Source organism: Salvelinus namaycush, unplaced genomic scaffold (genome assembly GCF_016432855.1).
Source record: "Salvelinus namaycush isolate Seneca unplaced genomic scaffold, SaNama_1.0 Scaffold904, whole genome shotgun sequence".
Classification (NCBI taxonomy): domain Eukaryota; kingdom Metazoa; phylum Chordata; class Actinopteri; order Salmoniformes; family Salmonidae; genus Salvelinus; species Salvelinus namaycush.
The window spans coordinates 62,020-82,797 of record NW_024061647.1 but is presented as its reverse complement, the minus strand read 5'-3'; the positions used below and the strand labels follow the sequence as shown (position 1 = coordinate 82,797).

Below are 20,778 nucleotides of genomic sequence, written 5' to 3'. Positions count from 1 at the left end.
TCGGAGAGCTCTTTCAGGAAGTCACTCAAAAAAACGTCTCGGACTTTCGGTTTCCGTTTTATAAAAATGACAAATTTTGGACTTTTTTCTGCATTCTCGAAAATTCCCACAAGAGGGAAAATAAATCATATTGCAGGCGCACGAGCACGTGGCAAACGAGCGCGGCCTTTTCTCCTAAACTGAAAATATTTAGAAGACGAAACTCGGCGAGCGTAGGTTTGGAGTAATGGGCAGTTGGCCCCGAACAAGATGGCGTCGAGACCTCGGCGCTTTTTGAGTTATGGCCATTTTTCTGGGATTAAAGGGTTAAAACGCAAGTAGGGTGCTAATTTGACCGCTTCATGTCAAAGTACATAAGCATACGGTGTCAGGAAAAAAAGAACCAGCCATTTATCTATCGTAATTTAAGAGAAATCGTACATTGACCGTTTGGTGATGTTCACAAAGAGGAATTTTTTTTTCAAAAAATTCACAGATCCAGTTGCAGTGTGTTCAGACGTACATTTTTAAAGTGGGTCTCGAAGCTCTGCGAGAATCCTGTGATTTTATATGATTTTATGAAATAACACACACTCATTTAACCCTCTTTAAATAAGTCAGTTCTTAACATAAAGACTTAAAACTCAATATTATATAAGAGCCTACGCCAAGGAGGGTATGTGTTCAATTTCAGCTTCCTATGTCAACTGGAAGTACCTTAAAATGGTGCCACAGGGTCAGGTTTGAAGGGTAATAAAGGTCAGATCTTTTCAAAACTTCACTTGTGTGATTAGACAACCCTCATGAACTGTAATCAGTCATTTATCCCAACAGATGTCAAAGAAAAGCTCTCTCACACAAACACACACACACAAAAAGGAAGGATGGAGTGAAAAAGTACAGTGCTTAAAGACACACAAAGCCCACAATGGCATTACTATTATCTCTAGGCCGTGCCGAGTTCAACGAGATGCCCCGCTTGACCGTAGCTCGCTCGGTCTGAGCGCAGCGACCGTTACAAGAGAACGGACACAAATGACCTTTTGACCTCAATGTCAATTTCATTTGCTTTTGGGACACAGAGAGAGAACCGTTAAGGTTAGAAACACAATTTCACCTCAGGAGTGTTCTTAAGGTCCTCCCGATCTGTGCAAGCCTAACCCTGACCTTGTGGCATTAACCCTTCACAGTTAAAAGAAGGTGTTTACATCAAATAGTTTACAATGAAATGTCTCCCCATTGGAATACATTGACTGCACCTCTAAATTCAACCTAAAGCCTATGTGGGTTATGATTTTCTTATGAACCTGTCTTTGATGTCAGTCCATCAGGCCACCATGAGGTCTACCTGTGTCGATTCTAAGCTTCCTGGAGCAACCGGAAGTGGTTAAATCACCCTAAAAGTGTTTGCCATAGCCAACCTGCAGTTTGAGAGAAATAGTGCATTCAGCCCTATGTAAATCAGTCAATTTTTAACATACAGACTTAAAACTCAGGATTCTGTAACAGCCTACTCCAGTGATGATATGTGTTTATTTATAGCTTCCTGTGACAACCGGAAGTGCCATAACTGGTGTCAAATGGGCTGTTTCGAAGTGTTAAAAATGTCAAATCTTTCCAAAACTTCATATATGTGAATAGACAACCCTCATGAACTGTAAATCAGTCCTTCATCCCATCAGATTAAAAAAAAAAAAATACACACCGACACAGAAATGATGGAGGGACACACTGAGGGGCTAAGAGGCAGACAGTGCCTGCAGTAGTTACTTTTGTTCCAACTTTTAAAGAACCGTCAGACCTAGAGTTCTGAAAATTTACAAACCTGTTCTAGACCTCAGGTCGATTGTGCACGGTGAATTATATGACTCTAGAAGGTTCTCGGATCGATAAAAAGCCTCGTGTATTTGCCATGTTTTCAATTCATTTTGACCTCAACGAAACGGACGACCTTTAGAAAAGTCCCAGAGTCTCAAGACTAGGTGCGTTGAAACCGGCTCGGCCCATAGAGACAGACCCCAACGAGCCTGTTTGATTGCTCATTCAAGGACCCCGTAGCAAGGCAATGAAAAAAGTGGAATTTCAGCACCAATTAGGGTTTTGCTCGGGCACCGAATGACCTATCGAGCCGAAACTTGGGATTCGAGGTCGCTTCACATAGGGCTAAACATAATGTGTGAACTGGACCCGCAGCTAGAACATAACTACGTATTATTTGTTTTATTATGGTTTAAATGGAAGGCGCTGTGAATTTTGGGCCTGCTCTGAAATATGTTATAGTTGGCATCTAAAGGAGTTGGAAAAAGTGAGTTTGGAGTCAGATGGTATCAGTTTGGTGTCTGAAAATATCTATTTGACTGATGGACACTGACTTGCTCGTTGACTTTTGTACATTTGCAATATGTTTCAACGGGGAGGTACCATGAGGAAAAAGCGACATGATGAAATTTCACGAAACGAGCGATGGAGAGGAACCACTATCACTGCCCGGCCATCCTGAGGTCATCAGACCGTTGACTTTTGCATTTCTAAAGTATTTAAGAGAATGTACGTTACATTTGCAATATGATTCAACATCACATCATATTGCAAATGCACGTTAGATTTGCAATATGATGTGATGTTGAATCATATTGCAAATGTAACGTGCATTCTTTAAATACTTTAGAAATACAAAAGTCAACGTCCTGATGACCTCAGGATGGCCGGGCAGTGATAGTGGTTCCTCTCCAACGCTCGTTGCGTGAAATTTCATCATGTCGATTTTGGTGATGGTACCCCCGCGTTGAAACATATTGCAAATGTACAAAAGTCGACTAGCAAGTCAACTAGCAAGTGTCAACAAAAGTCAACTAGCAAGTGTCCATCAGTCAATTGGATATTTTCAGACACCAAACTGATACCATCTGACTCCAAACTCACTTTTTACAACTCCTTTAGAAGCCAACTATCACATATTTCAGAGCAGGCCCAAAATTCACAGCGCCTTCCATGAATGCACCAAAATAGCATTCTGAAATCACCACTAAAATGACATCGCCATATTCTCCAGGCCGTGCCGAGTTCAACGGGATGCCCCGCTTGACCGTAGTTCGCTCGGTCTGAGCGCAGCGACCGTTACAAGAGAACGGACACAAATGACCTTTTGACCTCAATGTCAATTTCATTTGCTTTTGGGAGACAGAGAGAGAACCGTTAAGGTTAGAAGCACAATTTCACCTCAGGAACAATCCTAAGGTCCTCCCGATCTGTGCAAGCCTAACCTTGACCTTGTGGCATTAACCCTTCACAGTTAAAAGAAGGCGTTTACATCAAACATTTTACAATGACATTTCGCCCCATAGGAATACATTGACTGCTCCTCTAAATTCAACCTGAAGCCTATGTGGGTTATGAATGTCTTATGAACCTGTCTTTGATAACAATCCATCAGGCTACTATGAGGTCTACCTGTGTTGATTTTAAGCTACCTGGAGCAACCGGAAGTGGTTAAAATCACCCTAAAAAGTGTCCAGATATACATGACTTGCAATTTTGAAAATCACTGCATTCAACCCTATGTAGATCAGTCAATTCTTAACGTATAGACTTAAAACTCAGGATTCTGTAACAGCATACCCCAGTCAAGATATGTGTTTACCTATAGCTTCCTGTGCCAACCGGAAGTGCCTTAAAATGGTGTCATGGTGCTGTTTCGAAGGGTTAAAAAGGTCAGAACTTTTCAAAACTTCATTTGTGTGATTAGACAACCCTCATGAACTGTAAATCAGTCACTTCTCTAAGCAGATGTCAAAGGAAAGCTCTCTCTCACACACAAACACACACAAAAAGCAATGATGGAGTGAAAAAGTACGGTGCTTAAAGACACACAAAGCCTGCAATGGCATGACTATTATCTCCAGGCCGTGCCGAGTTCAACGAGATGCCCCGCTTGACCGTAGCTCGCTCGGTCTGAGAGCAGCGACCGTTACAAGAGAACGGACCCAAATGACCCTTTGACCTCAATGTCAATTTTATTTGCTTTTGGGAGACAGAGAGAGAACCGTTAAGGTTAGAAACACAATTTCACCTCAGGAACAATCCTAAGGTCCTCCCGATCTGTGCAAGCCTAACCTGGACCTTGTGGCATTAACCCTTGACAGTTAAAAGAAGGTGTTTACATAAAACAGTTTACAATGACATGTCTCCCCATTGGAATGCATTGAGTGCACCTCTAAATTCAACCTGAAGCCTATGTGGGTTATGAATGTCTTATGAACCTGTCTTTGATGACAGTCCATCAGGCCACCATGAGGTCTACCTGTGTCGATTCTAAGCTTCCTGGAGCAACCGGAAGTGGTTAAAATCACCCTAAAAGTGTTTGCAATACCCAACCTGCAGTTTGAGAGAAATAGTGCATTCAGCCCTATGTAAATCAGTCAAATTTTAACATATAGACTTAAAACTCAGGATTCTCTAACAGCATACTCCAGTGAGTATATGTGTTTATTTTCAGCTTCCTGTGCCAACCGGAAGTGCCATAATTGGTGTCAAATGGGCTGTTTTGAAGGGTTAAAAATGTCAAATCTTTCCAAAACTTCATATATGTGAATAGACAACCCTCCTGAACTGTAAATCAGTCATTCATCCCATCAGATTTAAAAAAAAAAATACACACCCACACAGAAATGATGGAGGGACACACTGAGGGGCTAAGAGGCAGACAGTGCCTGTGGTAGTTACTTTTGTTCCCACTTTTAAAGAACCGTCAGACCTAGAGTTCTGAAACTTTGGAAACCTATTCTAGACCTCAGGTTGATTGTGCACGGTGAGTTATGTGGCTCTAGAAGGTTCTCAGACCGATAAACAGCCTCGTGTATTTGCAGTGTTTTCAATTCATTTTCAGCTCAACGAAACTGACGACATTTAGAAAAGTCCCAGAGTCTCAAGACTAGGTGCATTGAAACCGGCTCGGCCCATAGAGACAGACCCCAACGAGCCTGTTTGATTGCTCATTCAAGGACCTCGTAGCAAGGCAATGAAAAAAGTGGATTTTCAGCACCAATTAGCGTTTTGCTCGGACACCGAATGACCTATCGAGCCGAAACTTGGGATTCGAGGTCGCCTCACATAGGGCTAAACATAATGTGAGAACTGGACCCGCAGCTAGAACATAACTACGTATTATTTGTTTTATTATGGTTTAAATGGAAGGCGCTGTGAATTTTGGGCCTGCTCTGAAATATGTTATAGTTGGCTTCTAAAGGAGTTGGAAAAAGTGAGTTTAGTGTCAGATGGTATCAGTTTGGTGTCTGACAATATCCAATTGACTGATGGACACTGACTTGCTAGTTGACTTTTGTGCATTTGCAATATGTTTCAACGGGGGGGTACCATCACCAAAATCGACATGATGAAATTACCACGCAACGAGCGATGGAGAGGAACCACTAACACTGCCCGGCCATCCTGAGGTCATCAGGACGTTCAATTTTGTATTTCTAAAGTATTTAAAGAATGCACGTTACATTTGCAATATGATTCAACACATCATATTGCAAATGTAACACTGTGTGTTATGTTTGCAATATGATTCAACACATCATATTACAAATGTAACACTGTGTGTTATGTTTGCAATATGATTCAACACATCATATTGCAAATGTAACACTGTGTGTTATGTTTGCAATATGATTCAACACATCATATTACAAATGTAACACTGTGTGTTATGTTTGCAATATGATTCAACACATCATATTGCAAATGTAACACTGTGTGTTATGTTTGCAATATGATTCAACACATCATATTACAAATGTAACACTGTGTGTTATGTTTGCAATATGATTCAACACATCATATTGCAAATGTAACAGTGTGTGTTTGCAATATGATTCAACAGTGTGTTATGTTTGCAATATGATGTGATGTTTTTCACTGTTGAATCATATGCAAATGTAACGTGCATTCTTTAAATAAACCCTATGTGGGTTATGAATGTCTTATGAACCTGTCTTCAATGACAATCCATCAAGCCACTATGAGGTCTACCTGTGTTGATTCTAAGCTTCCTGGAGCAACCGGAAGTGATAAAATCACCCTAAAAGTGTTTTACCCAACCAGCAGTTTGTGATATATAGTGCATTCAACCCTGTGTAAATCAGTCAGTTCTTAACGTATAGACTTAAAACTCAGGATTCTGTAAAAGCATACCCCGATCAGGATAGGTGTTTACTTATAGCTTCCTGTGCCAACCGGAAGTGCCTTAAAATGGGGTCATAGGTGCTGTTTCAAAGGGTTAAAAAAGTCAGATCTTTCCAAAACTTTAAGTGTGTGATTAGGCAACCCTCATGAAGTGTAAATCAGTCATTTCTCTAATCAGATGTCAAAGAAAAGCTCACACACACACACACAGACACACACAGCAAGGATGGAATGAAAAAGTATGGTGCTTAAAGACACACAGAGCCTTAAATGCTTTTAGGGGGGATCCAGACTTCCATACCCGCTCTGGGAGCACTATACTACGGGCAAAAATCAATGGGTGCTGGCCTGAGTGATTTATGGAGGTTTTCAAAAAAAGTCAAAAAATATTCTGTTTCATGTTTTGGGTTACCACGCACGATTTTCAATACAGTTTTAAATGCTTCATTTTGGCCTTTTAAAAAAAAATGTTATTTTCGACTATGAAGGGGTGATACGTTTTTTCCAAATTTTTGACATTTTTGACTTTTGACTTCCTATGAAATCACATTCCAAATGCACAAAACATATTCCTTAAGTACAAGTAAACATTTATAAAAAATTATGATAATAAATGTGACTAAAGTATTTTCATACAGTTCTTACACATGTGTAATTGACATAAAACTCGAAAGAATTTCAAAAAACGGTCCAGAAAGCACTTTTTTAAAGGGGGTGATACGTTTTTTCCAAATTTTTGACATTTTTGACTTTTGACTTTTGACTTCCTATGAAATCACATTCCAAATGCACAAAACATATACCTTAAGTTCAAATAAAATTTCAAAAAAAATTATGTTAATAAAATTTGAAAAAAGTATTTTCATATAGTTCTTACACATGTGTAATTGACATAAAACTCGAAAGAATTTCGAAAAAACGGTCCAGAAAGCACTTTTTTAAGGGGGTGATAAGTTTTTGCCAAAACTTTCAAAATCTCAAAATTTTACTCTTGGGTCTTGACTTGCGTTACATAAAGCCTATGAAAAATTTAGATAGAACAAACTCGCCCACTATAGGAATTTTGGAGTGTTACACAGCTCATTTGCAATATGGCATTTGCCATCAACTTTGGATGAAACACCGCCAGAAGTAGTGTACTTGTCCATCGTGTATATGCTGCGCTCGGTGCCAATAAGTTGCCATGTTATTTTGTACAATTGGGGGGGGACTTCCCTTACATTCTGTCTCTCCTCCTCTCCTCATAACATTCTGTCTCTCCTCCTCTCCTCATAACATTCTGTCTCTCCTCATAACATTCTGTCTCTCCTCCTCTCCTCATAACATTCTGTCTCTCCTCCTCCTCTCCTCCTCATAACATTCTCTGTCCTCCTCTCATAACATTCTGTCTCTCCTCCTCTCATAACATTCTGTCTCTCCTCTCCTCCTCATAACATTCTGTCTCTCCTCCTCTCCTCATAACATTCTGTCTCTCCTCCTCTCCTCACAACATTCTGTCTCTCCTCCTCTCCTCACAACATGCTGTCTCTCCTCCTCTCCTCACAACATGCTGTCTCTCCTCCTCTCCTCACAACATGCTGTCTCTCCTCCTCCTCTCCTCCTCATAACATTCTGTCTCTCCTCCTCTCCTCACAACATTCTGTCTCTCCCCCTCTCCTCATAACATGCTGTCTCTCCTCCTCTCCTCATAACATGCTGTCTCTCCTCCTCTCCTCATAACATGCTGTCTCTCCTCCTCTCCTCATAACATTCTGTCTCTCCTCTTCTTCGCTAACCCTCTCTCCTCCTCTCTCCTGTGTGTGTGTGTGTGTGTGTGTGTGTATCCTAACTCTCCATTTCTCCGGTACCGTAGGTATGTCAGACTTTAACTACCTCCACACTAACTGTCTGGAGATTACGGTGGAGCTGGGCTGTGACAAGTTCCCTTCTGAAGAGGAGCTCTACCCAGAGTGGCTCAGGAACAAGGAGGCCCTGCTCAGTTTCATGGAGTCGGTGGGTCTGCCTTTCAATTGGCCCAGCGACCAGGCAGCCATTTTGTGCCGTAGTTATACCGTAGAAGGCCTATGTGTTATCTCATCATTTTTTGACCATGTTTGATGTCCTAATCAGTGGTGGCTGGTGGGCAGAGATATAGGAGGACAGCTGGCTCTTTGTAATGGCTGGAATGGAACACATGGAATTGTATATTGAGCACCTGGAAAACATGTGTTTGATGTGTCTAAAACCGTTCCATTCATTCCGATACAGCCGTAATGTTAAGCTGCCATCCTACTATATATTCCTCCCGCCCACCAGCCTCCACTGACCTTAGCATTCCCTGCCATTCCCTGATAGGTCAGCAAATTCCGGAAAATTTCCCAAAATTTCCTGTGTTTCCAAAAACCCTGGTTGGAAGATCCATGGAATCAGGGGGGAACAAGTAGTCAATCCAGGAATCTTTCAACTGAGATTTCTGGAAAATCAGGGAATTTAGTTAAAATAACCCTGTCATTCCCCAAGCCTGATATACCGGTGTTATTCCCTGTCGTTCCTTCTCTTCTCCAGGTCCACAGAGGTATTAAGGGAGTGGTGAAGGATGAGGAGGGCTATGGAATTAAAGGAGCGTCCATATCTGTCAGGGGAATACGTAAAGATGTCACCACAGGTAACCACCGTAATATCTGATAGCCATAGTTCCGGATAATGTCTGCAGCCCAAAATGGCTACTTCTGAGCAGGGTCCTCTGTTAGAGCTCTATGGAGGGAGAAAGGAGCCCAAATGGGTACTTCTGAGCAGGGTCCTCTGTTAGAGCTCTATGGAGGGAGAAAGGATCCCAAAATAGCTACTTCTGAGCAGGGCCCTCTGTTAGAGCTCTATGGAGGGAGAAAGGAGCCCAAAATGGCTACTTCTGAGCAGGGCCCTCTGTTAGAGCTCTATGGAGGGAGAAAGGAGCCCAAAATGGGTACTTTTGAGCAGGGTCCTCTCTTAGAGCTCTATGGAGGGAGAAAGGAGCCCAAATGGCTACTTCTGAGCAGGGTCCTCTGGTAGAGCTCTATGGAGGGAGAAAGGAGCCCAAAATGGCTACTTCTGAGCAGGGCCCTCTGTTAGAGCTCTATGGAGGGAGAAAGGAGCCAAAATGGCTACTTCTGAGCAGGGCCCTCTGGTAGAGCTCTATGGAGGGAGAAAGGAGCCCAAATGGCTGCTTCTGAGCAGGGTCCTCTGGTAGAGCTCTATGGAGGGAATGAGGAGCCCAAATGGCTACTTCTGAGCAGGGTCCTCTGTTAGAGCTCTATGGAGGGAGAAAGGAGCCCAAAATGGCTACTTCTGAGCAGGGCCCTCTGTTAGAGCTCTATGGAGGGAGAAAGGATCCCAAATGGCTACTTCTGAGCAGGGTCCTCTGTTAGAGCTCTATGGAGGGAGAAAGGAGCCAAAATGGCTACTTCTGAGCAGGGTTCTCTGTTAGAGCTCTATGGAGGGAATGAGGAGCCCAAATGGCTACTTCTGAGCAGGGCCCTCTGGTAGAGCTCTATGGAGGGAGAAAGGAGCCCAAATGGCTGCTTCTGAGCAGGGTCCTCTGTTAGAGCTCTATGGAGGGAGAAAGGAGCCCAAAATGGCTACTTCTGAGCAGGGCCCTCTGTTAGAGCTCTATGGAGGGAGAAAGGATCCCAAATGGCTACTTCTGAGCAGGGTCCTCTGTTAGAGCTCTATGGAGGGAGAAAGGAGCCAAAATGGCTACTTCTGAGCAGGGTTCTCTGTTAGAGCTCTATGGAGGGAATGAGGAGCCCAAATGGCTACTTCTGAGCAGGGCCCTCTGGTAGAGCTCTATGGAGGGAGAAAGGAGCCCAAATGGCTGCTTCTGAGCAGGGTCCTCTGGTAGAGCTCTATGGAGGGAGAAAGGAGCCCAAATGGCTACTTCTGAGCAGGGTCCTCTGGTAGAGCTCTATGGAGGGAGAAAGGAGCCCAAATGGCTACTTCTGAGCAGGGCCCTCTGGTAGAGCTCTATGGAGGGAATGAGGAGCCCAAATGGCTACTTCTGAGCAGGGCCCTCTGGTAGAGCTCTATGGAGGGAGAAAGGAGCCATTTGGGATGTAGATCATAACTGGTTTCATAACAGAGCTTTTAAAGACGCTCCAAGCGGTTTACATTGTATGGTGGAAATGTAGAGATGTTGGCAGTATACAAGGAAAAGCAACATAATTTTTGACGTTGTGTCATCACTGGAGAGACGTGATATCAAGACAAACATTTTCTCATGGTGGTTACCCTGTAACAACATGTCACTTTCTCCCTCCTTCCCTGTCTCCTTCCCTGTCTCCTTCCCTGTCTCCCTCCTTCCCTGTCTCCTTCCCTGTCTCCCTCCTTCCCTGTCTCCTTCCCTGTCTCCTTCCCTGTCTCCCCCCCTCCCTGTCTCCTCCACTGTCTCCTTCCCTGTCTCCTTCCCTGTCTCCTTCCCTGTCTCCTTCCCTGTCTCCCCCCCTCCCTGTCTCCTCCACTTTCTCCTTCCCTGTCTCCTCCACTGTCTCCTTCCCTGTCTCCCTCCTTCCCTGTCTCTCTCCTTCCCTGTCTCCTTCCCTGTCTCCTTCCCTGTCTCCCTCCTTCCCTGTCTCCCTCCTTCCCTGTCTCCCGCCTTCCCTGTCTCCCGCCTTCCCTGTCTCCCGCCTTCCCTGTCTCCCGCCTTCCCTGTCTCCCTCCTTCCCTGTCTCCCGCCTTCCCTGTCTCCCGGCTTCCCTGTCTCCCGCCTTCCCTGTCTCCCGCCTTCCCTGTCTCCTTCCCTGTCTCCTTCCCTGTCTCCCTCCTTCCCTGTCTCCCTCCTTCCCTGTCTCCCGCCTTCCCTGTCTCCTTCCCTGTCTCCTTCCCTGTCTCCTGCCTTCCCTGTCTCCCGCCTTCCCTGTCTCCTTCCCTGTCTCCTTCCCTGTCTCCCGCCTTCCCTGTCTCCCGCCTTCCCTGTCTCCCTCCTTCCCTGTCTCCCGCCTTCCCTGTCTCCCGCCTTCCCTGTCTCCTTCCCTGTCTCCTTCCCTGTCTCCCGCCTTCCCTGTCTCCCTCCTTCCCTGTCTCCCGCCTTCCCTGTCTCCCTCCTTCCCTGTCTCCCGCCTTCCCTGTCTCCCGCCTTCCCTGTCTCCTTCCCTGTATCCTTCCCTGTCTCCCGCCTTCCCTGTCTCCCTCCTTCCCTGTCTCCCGCCTTCCCTGTCTCCCGCCTTCCCTGTCTCTCTCCTTCCCTGTCTCCTTCCCTGTCTCCTTCCCTGTCTCCCTCCCTGTCTCCCTCCTTCCCTGTCTCCCTCCTTCCCTGTCTCCCGCCTTCCCTGTCTCCTGCCTTCCCTGTCTCCCGCCTTCCCTGTCTCCCTCCTTCCCTGTCTCCCGCCTTCCCTGTCTCCCGCCTTCCCTGTCTCCCTCCTTCCCTGTCTCCCGCCTTCCCTGTCTCCCGCCTTCCCTGTCTCCTTCCCTGTCTCCTTCCCTGTCTCCCGCCTTCCCTGTCTCCCTCCTTCCCTGTCTCCCGCCTTCCCTGTCTCCCGCCTTCCCTGTCTCCCGCCTTCCCTGTCTCCTTCCCTGTCTCCTTCCCTGTCTCCCTCCTTCCCTGTCTCCCGCCTTCCCTGTCTCCCGCCTTCCCTGTCTCCCGCCTTCCCTGTCTCCCGCCTTCCCTGTTTCCTTCCTTCCCTGTCTCCTTCCCTGTCTCCGTCCTTCCCTGTCTCCCTCCATCCATGTCTCCTTCCCTGTCTCCCCTATTCATCCCTCTCTCCCTCCCTCCCTCCTAACTCCCTCTCTCTCTCAATTCAATTTAAGGGCTTTGTTGGCATTGGAACATTTGTTAACATTGCCAATAAAAATGAAATAGATAATAAACAAAAATGAAATAAACAATAAAAATTACATTTTCTCATGGTGGTTACCCTGTAACAACATGTCACTGCCTCCTTCCCTGTCTCCCTCCTTCCCTGTCTCCTTCCCTCTCCCTCCTTCGTTGTCTCCCTCCTTCCCTGTCTCCCGCCTTCCCTGTCTCCTTCCCTGTCTCCTTCCCTGTCTCCGTCCTTCCCTGTCTCCCTCCTTCCCTGTCTCCTTCCCTGTCTCCTTCCATTCTCCTTCCCTTCTCCTCCCCTGTCTCCATCCATGTCTCCTTCCCTGTCTCCCCTCTTCATTCCTCTCTCCCTCCCTCCTAACTCCCTCTCTCTCTCAATTCAATTTAAGGGCTTTGTTGTCATTGGAAACATTTGTTAACATTGCCAATGCAAATGAAATAGATAATAAACAAAAATGAAATAAACAATAAAAATTACACACCCAGAAGTTCCAAAAGAATAAAGACATTTCAAATGTCATATTATGTATATATACAGTGTTGTAGCAATGTGCAAATAGTTAAAGTACAAAAGGGGAAATAAATAAATATGGGTTGTATTTACAATGGTGTTTGTTCTTCACTGGTTGACCTTTTCTTGTGGCAACAGGTCACATCTTGCTGCTGTGACGGCACACTGTGGTATTTCACCCAGTAGATATGGGAGTTTATCAAAATTAGATATGTTTTTGAATTCTTTGTGGATCTGTGTAATCTGAGGGAAATATGTGTCTCTAATATGGTCATACATTTGGCAGGAGGTTAGGAAGTGCAGCTCAGTTTACACCTCATTTTGTGGGCAGTGTGCACATAGGCAGACCTGGTGTAACGGCGTTCCTCCTCCTCTTCATCCGAAGAGGAGGAGCAGGGATTGAACCAAAATGCAGCGTTTGAATTCGACATAATATTTATTTACAAAACGGGAAAAACACGACAACACTTTAACAAACTACAAAACAATAAACGACGTAGACAGACCTGGACGACGAATTTACATGAAACACGAAGAACGCACGAACAGGAAAATAGACTACACAAAAACCGAACGAACAAACATACCGAAACAGTCCCATGTGGCGCAACATACACAGACACGGAAGACAACCACCCACAACAATCAATGTGAAAACACCTACCTTAATATGGCTCTCAATCAGAGGAAATGAAAACCACCTGCCTCTAATTGAGAGCCATATCAGGTCACCCTTTAAACCAACATAGAAACAGAAAACATAGACTGCCCACCCAAACTCACGTCCTGACCAACTAACACATACAAAACTAACAGAAAACAGGTCAGGAACGTGACACCTGGCTTTCAAAAGAATACAGGCTATTGCGGCCTTTCTCAATAGCAAGGCTATGCTCACTGAGTCTGTACATAGTCAAAGCTTTCCTTAAGTTTGGGTCAGTCACAGTGGTCAGGTATTCTGCCACTGTGTACTCTCTGTTTAGGGCCAAATAGCATTCTAGTTTGCTCTGTTTTTTTTCAAGTAATTATCTTTTTGCTTTCTGATGATTTGGTTGGGTCTAATTCTGTTGCTGTCCTGGGGCTCTGTGGGGTGTGTTTGTGTTTGTGAACAGAGCCCCAGGACCAGCTTGCTTAGGGGACTCTTCTCCAGGTTCATCTCTCTGTAGGTGATGGCTTTGTTATGGAAGGTTTGGGAATCAATTCCTTTTAGGTGGTTGTAGAATTTAACGTCTCTTTTCTGGATTTTGATAATTAGCGGGTATCGGCCTAACTCTGCTCTGCATGCATTATCTGGTGTTCTACGTTGCACACAGAGGAGATTTTTGCAGAATTCTGCATGCAGAGTCTCAATTTGGTGTTTGTCCAATTGTGTTAATTCTTAGATGTTGAGCAGACCCCAGACCTCACAACCATAAAGGGCAATGGGTTCTATAACTGATTCAAGTATTTTTAGCCAGATCCTAATTGGTTTGTTAAATGTTATGTTCCATTTGATGGCATAGAAAGCCCTTCTTGCCTTGTCTCTCAGATTGTTCCCAGCTTTGTGGAAGTTATCTGTGGTGCTGATGTTTAGGCCGAGGTATGTATAGTTTTTTGTGTGCTCTAGGGCAACGATGTCTAGATGGAATTTATATTTGTGGTCCTGGCGACTGGACCTTTTTTGGAACACCCTTATTTTTGTATTACTGAGATTTACTGTCAGGGCCCAGGTCTGACAGAATCTGTGCAGAAGATCTAGGTGCTGCTGTAGGCCATCCTTGGTTAGGGGGCAGAAGCACCAGATCATCAGCAAACAGTAGACATTTGACTTCAGATTCTAGTAGGGTGAGGCCGGGTGCTGCAGACTGTTCTAGTGCCCTCGCCAATTCGTTGATATATATGTTGAAGAGGGTGGGGCTTAAGCTACATCCCTGTCTCACCCCACGGCCCTGTGGGAAGAAATTTGTGTTTTTTGCCAATTTTAACCCCACACTTGTTGTTTGTGTACGTGGATTTTATAATGTCGAATGTTTTTCCCCAACACCTCTTCCCATCAATTTGTCTAGCAGACCTTCGTGCCAAATTGAGTCAGAAGCTTTTTTGAAGTCAACAAAGCATGAGAAGACTTTGCATTTGTTTTGGTTTGTTTATTTGTCAATTAGGGTGCGCAGGGTGCGCAGTGAATACGTGGTCTGTCGTACGGTAATTTGGTAAAAAGATAATTTGACATTTGCTGAGTACATTGTTTTCACTGAGGTAATGTGCGAGTGCTGTTAATGATAATGCAGAGGATTTTCCCAAGGTTGCTGTTGATGCATATCCCACGGTAGTTATTGGGGTCAAATTTGTCTCCACTTTTGTGGATTGGGGTGATCAGTCCTTGGTTCCAAATATTGGGGGAAGATGCCAGAGCTAAGGATGATGTTAAAGAGTTTAAGAATAGCCCGTTGGAATTTATTGTCTGTATATTTTATAATTTCATTGAGGATACCATCAACAACACAGGCTTTTTTTGGTTTGGAGGGTTTGTATTTTGTCCTGTAGTTCATTCAATGTAATTGGAGAATCCAATGGGTTCTGGTCGTCTTTAATAGTTGATTCTAAGATTTGTATTTGATCTCTCTCTCCCTCCCTCCCTCCCTGTCTCCTTCCCTGTCTTCTTCCCTGTCTCCTTCCTCCCTCCATCTCTCCATCCCTCTCGCTCTCTCTCTCTCTCCCTGCCTCTCTCTAAAGCGGAGGATGGTGATTACTGGAGGTTAATGAACTCAGGAACACACATCATAACAGCATCAGCTAAAGGTTACTCCAAGGTCAGCAAGAGAATTTACCTGCCTGCTCACATGGAAAAAGCTGGGCGGGTCAACTTCGTGCTCAAAAAGGTACTTGTAAAGTTAGAGGTTTATCTGTGATCTGTGATGTTTCTGTGCCAGGATCAGTGTTTGAGATATATGATGTTGATGTTAGTGTCATGATATCTGAGGTGTTGATGCCAGTGTCATGATATCTGAGATGTTGATGTCAGTGTCATGATATCTGAGATGTTGATGTCAGTGTCATGATATCTGAGATGTTGATGTCAGTGTCACGATATCTGAGATGTTGATGTCAGTGTCACGATATCTGAGATGTTGATGTCAGTGTCACGATATCTGAGGTGTTGATGTCAGTGTCACGATATCTGAGGTGTTGATGTCAGTGTCATGATATCTGAGGTGTTGATGTCAGTGTCATGATATCTGAGGTGTATCATGTTGATGTCAGTGTAATGATATCTGAGATGTTGATGTCAGTGTCATGATATCTGAGATGTTGATGTCAGTGTCATGATATCTGAGGTGTATTATGTTGATGTCAGTGTCATGATATCTGAGGTGTATTATGTTGATGTCAATGTCATGATATCTGATGAGTTGATGTCAGTGTCATGATATCTGAGGTGTTGATGTCATTGTCATGATATCTGAGGTGTTGAAGTCAGTGTCATGATATCTGATGTGTTGATGTCAGTGTCATGATATCTGAGGTGTTGATGTCAGTGTCATGATATCTGAGGTGTTGATATCAGTGTTTATGATATCTGATGTGTTGATGTCAGTGTCATGATATCTGATGTGTTGATGTCAGTGTCATGATATCTGAGGTGTTGATGTCAGTGTCATGATATCTGAGGTGTTGATGTCAGTGTCATGATATCTGAGGTGTTGATGTCAGTGTCATGATATCTGAGATGTTGATGTCAGTGTCATGATATCTGAGGTGTTGATGTCAGTGTCATGATATCTGAGGTGTTGATGTCAGTGTCATGATATCTGAGGTGTTGATGTCAGTGTCATGATATCTGAGGTGTTGATGTCAGTGTCAGTGTCATGATATCTGAGGTGTTGATGTCCGTGTCATGATATCTGAGATGTTGATGTCAGTGTCATGATATCTGAGGTGTTGATGTCAGTGTCATGATATCTGATGTGTTGATGTCAGTGTCATGATATCTGATGTGTTGATGTCAGTGTCATGATATCTGAGGTGTTGATGTCAGTGTCAGTGTCATGATATCTGAGGTGTTGATGTCCGTGTCATGATATCTGAGATGTTGATGTCAGTGTCATGATATCTGAGGTGTTGATGTCAGTGTCATGATATCTGAGGTGTTGATGTCAGTGTCATGATATCTGAGGTGTTGATGTCAGTGTCATGATATCTGAGGTGTTGATGTCATTGTCCTGATATCTGAGGTGTTGATGTCAGCGTCATGATATCTGAGGTGTTGATGTCAGCGTCATGATATCTGAGGTGTTGATGTCAGTGTCATGATATCTGAGGTGTTGATGTCAGTGTCATGATATCTGAGGTGTTGATGTCAGCGTCATGATATCTGAGGTGTTGATGTCAGTGTCATGATATCTGAGGTGTTGATGTCAGTGTCATGATATCTGAGGTGTTGATGTCAGCGTCATGATATCTGAGGTGTTGATGTCAGTGTCATGATATCTGAGGTGTTGATGTCAGTGTCATGATATCTGAGGTGTTGATGTCAGTGTCATGATATCTGAGGTGTTGATGTCAGTGTCATGATATCTGAGGTGTTGATGTCAGTGTCATGATATCTGAGGTGTTGATGTCAGTGTCATGATATCTGAGGTGTTGATGTCAGTGTCATGATATCTGAGATGTTTTATATTTTTCACATCTCTTCTTCTTTCTCTCCTCCACCTTTTCTGTTTCCCTTATCCTGTTTCTGCCCTCCTCCTCCCCTCCTGTCTCCTCCTCCTCCTAATCATCATCATCATCGTATTCTTCCTCCCCCTCTCCCTCCTGGTCAGAGTAAAGCAGTAGAACCTGACTTCCTGTTATTCCCTAGCTACTTCCTGAACACCTGCCGGCTCCACCGATCATCATCTCCTGAATATTCTTCCTCTTATCTTTCCCCGCTTCCTTCTCGTCTATCCTCCTCGTCCTCCTCATCCTCCTCCTTCTCCTCCTCCTACACCATGTCTGAGAGCAGTAGAACCAGACATATCACCTGTTGTTCTCCAGTTCATATGTCCTCCCTCCTCCCCTCTCCCTCTCTTCCCACTCCCTATCCTCCCTCTTCCCCTCTCCCTTTTCTCCCTCATCCTCTCCCTCCCTCTCCTTTCTCTCCATCTTCCTCTCTTCCCTTCTCCCTCTCCTACCTCTCCTTTCCTCCCTCTTTCCCTCTCCCTCTCCCTCTCCATCATCCTCTACATCTCCCTCCTCCTCCCCTACCTCTCATTAAAGATAGGTATTTCTCTCCTCTCCTCCAGGTCCCTGTACAGCCAGTAGGACCAGACTACCACCTGTTCCTCAGCTCCTCCCTGGACACTTACGACCGCTTCGACCCTTACAACCACTTCCAGAGCTACGGCCGCTCCGAGCCGGGAGAACCCAGAGAACCCAGGGAACCGGGGATGGGAGGAGAACCGGGGATGGGAGGAGAGCGGCAGGAGAAGCCATGGTGGTGGAACTACTTTACTCAGGCAGGGGTCTCTGCTCCCACCTGGCTGCTACGGAACTTCTAGAAGACTGGACAGAATAAAGACTGAAACGGCACACTATTCCCTTATTTGGTGCACTACATTTGACCAAAGCCCATAGTGCAGGGGGCCTTCTTTGTAGTCTGCATCCCAAATGGCACCCTATTCCCTATATAGTGCATCCCTATTCCCTATATAGTGCACCCCTATTCCCTATATAGTGCATCCCTATTCCCTATATAGTGCACCCCTATTCCCTATATAGTGTACCCTATTTCCTATATAGTGCACCCTATTCCCTATATAGTCAAAAGTAGTGCACTATAAAGGGAATGGGTGCTATGAGGAATGTCTCCTACAAGTAGAGGCATGAATTTGTTTTCAATATTTTTTGGTTTCTGTCCCCCATCACATTTAGCTCTGGCAGGAGAACCACCAACGTTCCCCTCATGTTACCAGAAGGCCTGTGTTCTGATTAGTCTTCCTGTGTAGATAGGCCAGGTACCTCGTCCACCAGGGGTACACCTGCCTCCACTATGGACAGGAGTCTGATCATGTGATGTGTCCTGACCAGGAAGGATTCTGGGCCCCATTAACATATTGGGTGTTCTATCTAGAATGTTTCATTAAGACATTCTGTTCACAACATTCCTCCTCTGAGTTCTGTTTTCCTCAGTGTTCTATTTAGAATGTTACATTAAGACATTCTGTTCACAACATTCCTCCTCTGAGTTCTGTTTTCCTCAGTGTTCTATTTAGAATGTTACATTAAGACATTCTGTTCACAACATTCCTCCTCTGAGTTCTGTTTTCCTCAGTGTTCTATTTAGAATGTTTCATTAAGACATTCTGTTCACAACATTCCTCCTCTTAGTTCTGTTTTCCTCAGTGTTCTATTTAGAATGTTACATTAAGACATTCTGATCACAACATTCCTCCTCTGAGTTCTGTTTTCCTCAGTGTTCTATTTAGAATGTTACATTAAGACATTCTGATCACAACATTCCTCCTCTGAGTTCTGTCTTCCTCAGTCTTCTATTTAGAATGTTACATTAAGACATTCTGTTCACAACATTCCTCCTCTGAGTTCTATTTTCCTCAGTGTTCTATTTAGAATGTTTCATTAAGACATTCTGTTCACAACATTCCTCCTCTTAGTTCTGTTTTCCTCAGTGTTCTATTTAGAATGTTACATTAAGACATTCTGATCACAACATTCCTCCTCTGAGTTCTGTTTTCCTCAGTGTTCTATTTAGAATGTTACCTTAAGACATTCTGATCACAACATTCCTCCTCTGAGTTCTGTTTTCCTCAGTGTTCTATTTAGAATGTTACATTAAGACATTCTGATCACAACATTCCTCCTCTGAGTTCTATTTTCCTCAGTGTTCTATTTAGAATGTTACATTAAGACATTCTGATCACAACATTCCTCCTCTGAGTTCTGTTTTCCTCAGTGTTCTATTTAGAATGTTACATTAAGATATTCTGATCACAACATTCCTCCTCTTAGTTCTGTTTTCCTCAGTGTTCTATTTAGAATGTTTCATTAAGACATTCTGATCACAACATTCCTCAGTGTTCTATTTAGAATGTTACATTAAGACATTCTGATCACAACATTCCTCCTCTGAGTTCTGTTTTCCTCAGTGTTCTATTTAGAATGTTACATTAAGATATTCTGATCACAACATTCCTCCTCTTAGTTCTGTTTTCCTCAGTGTTCTATTTAGAATGTTACATTAAGACATTCTGATCACAACATTCCTCCTCTGAGTTCTATTTTCCTCAGTGTTCTATTTAGAATGTTTCATTAAGACATTCTGATCACAACATTCCTCAGTGTTCTACTTAGAATGTTTCATTAAGACATTCTGATCACAACATTCCTCCTCTGAGTTCTGTTTTCCTCAGTGTTCTATTTAGAATGTTACATTAAGACATTCTGTTCACAACATTCCTCCTCTGAGTTCTGTTTTCCTCAGTGTTATATTTAGAATGTTACATTAAGACATTCTGTTCACAACATTCCTCCTCTGAGTTCTGTTTTCCTCAGTGTTCTATTTAGAATGTTACATTAAGACATTCTGATCACAACATTCCTCCTCTGAGTTCTGTTTCCCTCAGTGTTCTATTTAGAATGTTACATTAAGACATTCTGTTCACAACATTCCTCCTCTGAGTTCTGTTTTCCTCAGTGCTCTATTTAGAATGTTTCATTAAGACATTCTGTTCACAACATTCCTCCTCTTAGTTCTGTTTTCCTCAGTGTTCTATTTAGAATGTTACATTAAGACATTCTGATCACAACATTCCTCCTCTGAGTTCTATTTTCCTCAGTGTTCTATTTAGAATGTTACATTAAGACATTCTGATCACAACATTCCTCCTCTGAGTTCTGTTTTCCTCAGTGTTCTATTTAGAATGTTACATTAAGATATTCTGATCACAACATTCCTCCTCTTAGTTCTGTTTTCCTCAGTGTTCTATTTAGAATGTTACATTAAGACATTCTGATCACAACATTCCTCCTCTGAGTTCTATTTTCCTCAGTGTTCTATTTAGAATGTTTCATTAAGACATTCTGATCACAACATTCCTCAGTGTTCTACTTAGAATGTTTCATTAAGACATTCTGATCACAACATTCCTCCTCTGAGTTCTGTTTTCCTCAGTGTTCTATTTAGAATGTTTCATTAAGACATTCTGATCACAACATTCCTCCTCTGAGTTCTGTTTTCCTCAGTGTTCTATTTAGAATGTTACATTAAGACATTCTGATCACAACATTCCTCCTCTGAGTTCTGTTTTCCTCAGTGTTCTATTTAGAATGTTACATTAAGACATTCTGATCACAA

General features: G+C 43.6%; 1 protein-coding gene across 1 annotated transcript in view; it reads left to right on the top strand.

The window, feature by feature from the left end:
* LOC120043413 (carboxypeptidase Z-like) overlaps positions 1–18,073 on the top strand; it is a 36,383-nt gene extending 18,310 nt beyond the window's left edge. The window contains exons 11-14 of the mRNA XM_038987995.1: positions 8,021–8,160; positions 8,713–8,812; positions 15,162–15,307; positions 17,711–18,073. Coding sequence (XP_038843923.1) covers positions 8,021–8,160; positions 8,713–8,812; positions 15,162–15,307; positions 17,711–17,965 — 641 coding nt within the window. The 3' untranslated portion in view covers positions 17,966–18,073. The remainder of the gene's footprint in view (positions 1–8,020; positions 8,161–8,712; positions 8,813–15,161; positions 15,308–17,710) is intronic.
* Positions 18,074–20,778: the final 2,705 nt, after the last annotated feature.